We start from the raw sequence: 5716 nt of genomic DNA on the forward strand, positions 1-5716 counted from the left end.
GGGCGTGGTGCAGAGGGCGGGGAGAATGGACTTCCCAGAAAGGGATTTGAAGGAATTTTCTCAGATGATAAAAATGGTTCATGTATTGATTGGAATGTTGGTTACAAGTGGGTATTTTTGTCAAAATTCATTGAATTCTACATTTAACGATCTGTGTATTTTACTCTATGTAAATTACCTGAATTGAAAGAGAAAAATGGAGAGAGAAAGGGAGAGTGAGACAGAGAAATAGAAAAAGGTCCATTTTGAAACCACATTCAGTTATTCATTTGTGACAATTTACTTAAATCAGCATCTTTGTGCTGTGTCTTCATCCAGATGCTCAGAGTGATGGTACATGAGCTGTAGTCCAACCAGGAGTTAAAAGACCAAGAACTAGTCCCAGCCCTGCCATTTTCTTTCTGAAATAATTTTTTCCTTAAAGCCACAGCTTATACAACAGCAACACACCACACTTGCCGGCCCTGTCTTGCCCACAGAGTTGAATCAAAGGGGTGACAGAAAAGTCCTTGGAAGACTCGAAAGTGTTACCGAAATGCAGGCAACATTGTGCATGTCAGCAGTAGGTCTTCACATCCCTGAGTTGGAAACAGCAGGGCCCTAGGTTGGACTGCCCTCCATGCTGACATGGGGATTGGCATGGGGCTAAACCTGCCTCTGTGTCTTCATGTCTCACAGCTGGAAAGGAACTCTTTGGCCTTGACACTCTTCAGAAAAGCTTGTGGATCCAGCTCCTGGAGGAGATGTTCCTGGGCATGCCTAGTGAGTTCCCCTGGGGAGATGAAATCATGCTTTTCCTCAACGTCTTTAATGGGGCTCTGATCCTGCACCCAGAAGACAGTGCCCTGCTCAGGCAGTACGCAGCCACCGTCATCAACAGTGCCGTGCACTTCAACCACCTCTTCTCCCTCAGTGGCTACCAGTGGATTCTGCCCACCATGCTGCAGGTACGTGGGCCTCCTCCCCTGCCCATTCAGAAGGTCAACAAGGTCCATGCTGAGACTTTAGCTGATCGAATTATCTGTTTTCGTGACCTGAGAAGGCACCAAATGAAACCCCCACAAAGATTTACCGAAGGTCACAGTATTCCATTCTATCCTGAGATTTCCCAGATCTGAGCCACAGTTCCCCGTTTCTTCTGGGCCCGTGGTTCTCATAGTGAAATCTCTGAACCAGCGGCATCAGCATCACTTGGGAATTTGTTCCAAACGCACATTCTTGGGCCCCATCCTAGACCTACTTCATCGGAAACTCTGGAGTCACAGCCCAGGAATCTGTGTTTTTACAAAGCCTCTGGGTGGTTCTGATGCCCTCAGAAGTTTGAGAACCATTATTCAAATGTGAGGCAAGTGTTCAATTGCTGTTTCTCCCAAGAGATTTTGCAACCTCTCTCTGAAAAGAGATTTTCAAAATTGCTGTTAAATTTGGTATAATGAGGTGGTTGGAGGAGATGAATGTAGCAGGAACAGTTTTCCCTTAATCATGTCTAACGTGTATGTGGCCCCATTGAGGGGTACTGAATAAAGTTCAGAAAGGGCCTGGGGGCTCATCCTAGTTCTCTGTTTTTATGGAAATTTTAGTAAATCATAGAAGAAGTAATACATGCTTATGTAAAGTGGAGTTTGCTCAACCTACAGAGGCAAGAAATTGACTTTTAATATCATCAGGGCTCTCTGTCCTCTTTTTAAATAGTTGGAATTTTATCTATTTTCCATTATTATAGCTTCTTAAATAATTATCAAAAACAATAAATGTTCATTATAAAATTCAAAAGAAGAAAGTTTAGATAAGAAAATAAAGATCATCTATAATCCTCCTTCCTAGATAATCATTGTTTGCACATCTTGAAAATTCTGGTGCTCTCTCTCCTACTTTTTTTTAAAACAGAAGTTGGAGCATACCATATGTTCAAGTTTTTGCCTACCTTTTTTTTAATGTGACACTAAGAATGTTGTGGGCATTTTCCCTGTAGCTACATTTAGCACTATATAGCATCTTTTAAAAAATAGTTGCATAGTACTCAGTCGTATGCATATAAATAATTCACTTAATCCCAATTTATGAATAATTTAGGTTTCAAATTTTCTATTTTAATGCCTTAATGCCTTGCAGCAGGCATTCCTGTATATACATCTTTGTATATTTGTTTAATTGTTTTCTTACGACAAATCACTAGTCATAAACTTCCTGGGGAAATAGTATATTTTATTTTTTGCATTTTTATGTATATTTCTAGATTTCTTTCAAAAAGGTATATACCGCTTTATCCTCCCCGCTATCAGTTTATGAAATTAGTCATTTCCCTCCATGCTTCCCATGGCTATGAGCTTGTAAAGCAAACACAACTCTAGTAAGCTGTTAAGGCCTTTTCTGAATATGTGCTGTTTTCGCACAGGTGTACTCTGACTATGAAAGCAATCCTCAGTTGCGTCAAGCCATTGAATTTGCCTGCCACCAGTTCTACATTCTACACCGCAAGCCCTTTGTGCTCCAGCTGTTTGCGAGTGTGGCCCCTCTCCTGGAGTTTCCTGTGAGTAAACTCTGTGGAAGTAAATAAAGGACCAACCCAATGAGAAAAACCAAGTTTGTTTATTCAGAACTCACTATAGCAGTGGATCCCTGGGCTGGTTATTACAGGTTGTGGATCAGAATTCTGTTTTTATGTATGGCCATTGTCCATTTCTGTTCTGTCCATTTATGGATCTCTGCCACACCCCACAGTAGAATTTGAGCTCCATTAAAGTGAGATCTTGATCTGATTTTTGTTTGCCTTTGCTTGATTTTAGTTGTTGTTTTGTTTGGTCATTGTCCATTTCTGTTATCAGGCTCTCAGCTCTATTCTTCAACCTATGGAATGCAAATACCCTAAATCATTTCTCTTTCAATAAGAAATTTGTCTGTCTTCAGCATTTCTCTTCAAGCCTCATTTCAGCCCCTAGGATGTAAATAGACCAATTCTCTAGTTTTTTTAATTAATAAAAGAATGGAAAATAGAAAATGATAAAAGGAAAAGATTCTCGAACTCATGGTTTCCTGGGGGGAAGGGACAGTTATGGAGTTTAGGGTGGATGTGTACACATTGCTACATTAAAAATGGATAACCAACAAGGTCCTACTGAACAGCAAAAGGAACTCTGCTCAGTGTTTTGTGGCAGCCTGGATGGGAGGGAAGCTTGGGAGGAGAATGGATACGTGAATATGTATGGCTGAGTCCCTTGTGCTATCCACCTAAAACTATCACAGCATTGCTAATCAGCTATACTCCAATAAAAAAGTTTAAAAAAAAAAAAGGAAGAGTTCCTGATTCTCATTTCTATCACTGTTCAGCACTTACCCTGTTTTATTTTTATGCAGAGTATTTATACTGTATCACATATAATACCTGTATTTGTTTCACTAATATGTATCTCCGCTACACCCCACAGTAGAATTTGAGCTCCAATAAAGTGAGATCTTAATCTGATTTTTGTTTGCCTTTGCTTGATTTTAGTTGTTGTTTTGTTTGTATGGTTTTTGCTTTTGTTTCTGTTTTGCTATAACCTCAGTGCACAGAATGATGCCTGACACACAGTAGGAATTTAATGAGGATCTGTTGTTTTTAATGAATGAATCAAAGCCATTTTACAGAGACAGCAAGTATCTATTCTGGAGATATTTCAATAGATTATCAAATAGGAACCACAAAATTCCCAGGGTTTTCAAAATAAGCTTCTGTTTCTCAAACATATTTGATTTCATTATGGAAATTTGGGGGGGAATGCTGAGTCCAACTATCAAAGACCAGAGGAAACACTGCCATAAACTATTCTGGCAGTTCACATTTCTGTATTTTCAAGAGTTTCCATAAAGATCTCTTTTGTACTGGATTAGCTTTTCCTTTTGATGCTTTTGAACTGTGGTGTTAGAGAAGACTCTTGAGACTTCCTTGGATTGCAAGGAGATCCAACCAGTCCTTACTAAAGGAAATCAACCCTGAATATTCATTGGAAGAACTGATGCTGAAGCTGAAAATCCAATACTTTGGCCACCTGATTCAAAGAACTGACTCATTTGAAAAGACTCTGATGCTGGGAAAGATTGAAGGCAGGAGGAGAAGGGGATGACAGAGAATGAGATAGTTGGATGGCATCACCAACTCAATGGACATGAATTTGAGTAAACTCCAGGAGTTGGTGAAGGACAGGGAGGCCTGGCATGCTGCAGTCTATGGGATCACAAAGAGTCAGACATGACTGAGTGACTGAGCAACAAGCATTTAATAGATTCTTTAAAATTAGGCATTCCATTCCAAAATCATACAGTAGCACAGTTGGATGCAGAATTACGTAAACTGAATACCACCTAGATAATTGTTATCAGTGGCAGTGTTTTGAAACTTGAATTCCTGATCAAACCATATTAATACTGAGGTAGGAATTAATAAACTAAAATAGCTCTTCTTTAAAATGAAGTATAGCTGATTTACATGTTGTGTTAATTTCTGTTGTATAGCAGATTCAGTTTTACATAAATATGCATTCTTTTTATATTCTTTTCTATTATGATTTATCACAGGATATTGCTTACTGGTGGACACTTAAGTTGTTTCCTTGTTTTGGCTACTGTGAATAGTGATGCTATGAACATATGGGTGCATGCGTCTTTTTGAATTAGAATTTTCTCTGGATATATGCCCAGGACTTGGTTTGCTGGGTCATATAATAGTCCTATTTTTAGTTTTCTAATGGTATGGACCTAACAGAAGCAGAAGATATTAAGAAGAGGTGGCAAGAATACACAGAAGAACTGTACAAAAAATATCTTCATGACCCTGATAATCACAATGGTGTGATCACTGACCTAGAGCCAGACATCCTGGAATGTGAAGTCAAGTGGGCCTTAGGAAGCATCACTACGAACAAAGCTAGTGGAGGTGATGGAATTCCAGTTGAGCTATCTCAAATTCTGAAAGATGGTGCTGTGAAAGTGCTGCACTCAATATGCCAGCAAATTTGGAAAACTCACAGTGGCCACAGGACTGGAAAAGGTCAGTTTTCATTCCAATCCCAAAGAAAGGCAATGCCAAAGAATGCTCAAACTACCGCACAACTGTACTCATCTCACACACTAGTAAAGAAATGCTCAAAATTCTCCAGCCAGGCTTCAGCAATACGTGAACCGTGAACTTCCAGATGTTCAACCTGGTTTTAGAAAAGGCAGAGGAACCAGAGATCAAATTGCCAACATCTGCTGGATCATCGAAAAAGCAAGAGAGTTCCAGAAAAACATCTATTTCTGCTTTATTGACTATGCCAAAGCCTTTGACTGTGTGGATCACAATAAACTGTGGAAAATTCTTTAAGACATGGGAATACCAGACCACGTTACCTGCCTCCTGAGAAATCTGGATGCAGGTCAGGAAGCAACAGTTAGAACTGGACATGGAACAACAGACTGGTTCCAAATAGGAAAAGGAGTACGTCAAGGCTGCATAATGTCACCCTGCTTATTTAACTTTTATGCAGAGTACAGCATGAGAAACTCTGGGCTGGAAGAAGCACAGGCTGGAATCAAGATTGCCGGGAGAAATATCAATAACCTCAGATATGCAGATGACACCACCCTTATGGCAGAAGGTGAAGAGGAACTAAAAAGCCTCTTGATGAAAGTGAAAGAGGAGAGTGACAAAGTTGGCTTAAAGCTCAACATTCAGAAAACGAAGATCATGGCATCTGGT

General features: G+C 39.7%; 1 protein-coding gene across 1 annotated transcript in view; it reads left to right on the forward strand.

Moving 5' to 3' along the window:
• Positions 1-5716, forward strand: part of UNC80 (unc-80 homolog (C. elegans)) — a 230278-nt gene that overhangs the window by 174329 nt on the left and 50233 nt on the right. The window contains 2 exon segments of the mRNA XM_010861283.1: positions 679-947; positions 2396-2530. Of these exon segments, the coding sequence (XP_010859585.1) occupies positions 679-947; positions 2396-2530 (404 nt within the window).

This window comes from Bison bison, unplaced genomic scaffold (genome assembly GCF_000754665.1).
Source record: "Bison bison bison isolate TAMUID 2011002044 unplaced genomic scaffold, Bison_UMD1.0 scf7180017864471, whole genome shotgun sequence".
In the NCBI taxonomy this organism is placed as follows: domain Eukaryota; kingdom Metazoa; phylum Chordata; class Mammalia; order Artiodactyla; family Bovidae; genus Bison; species Bison bison.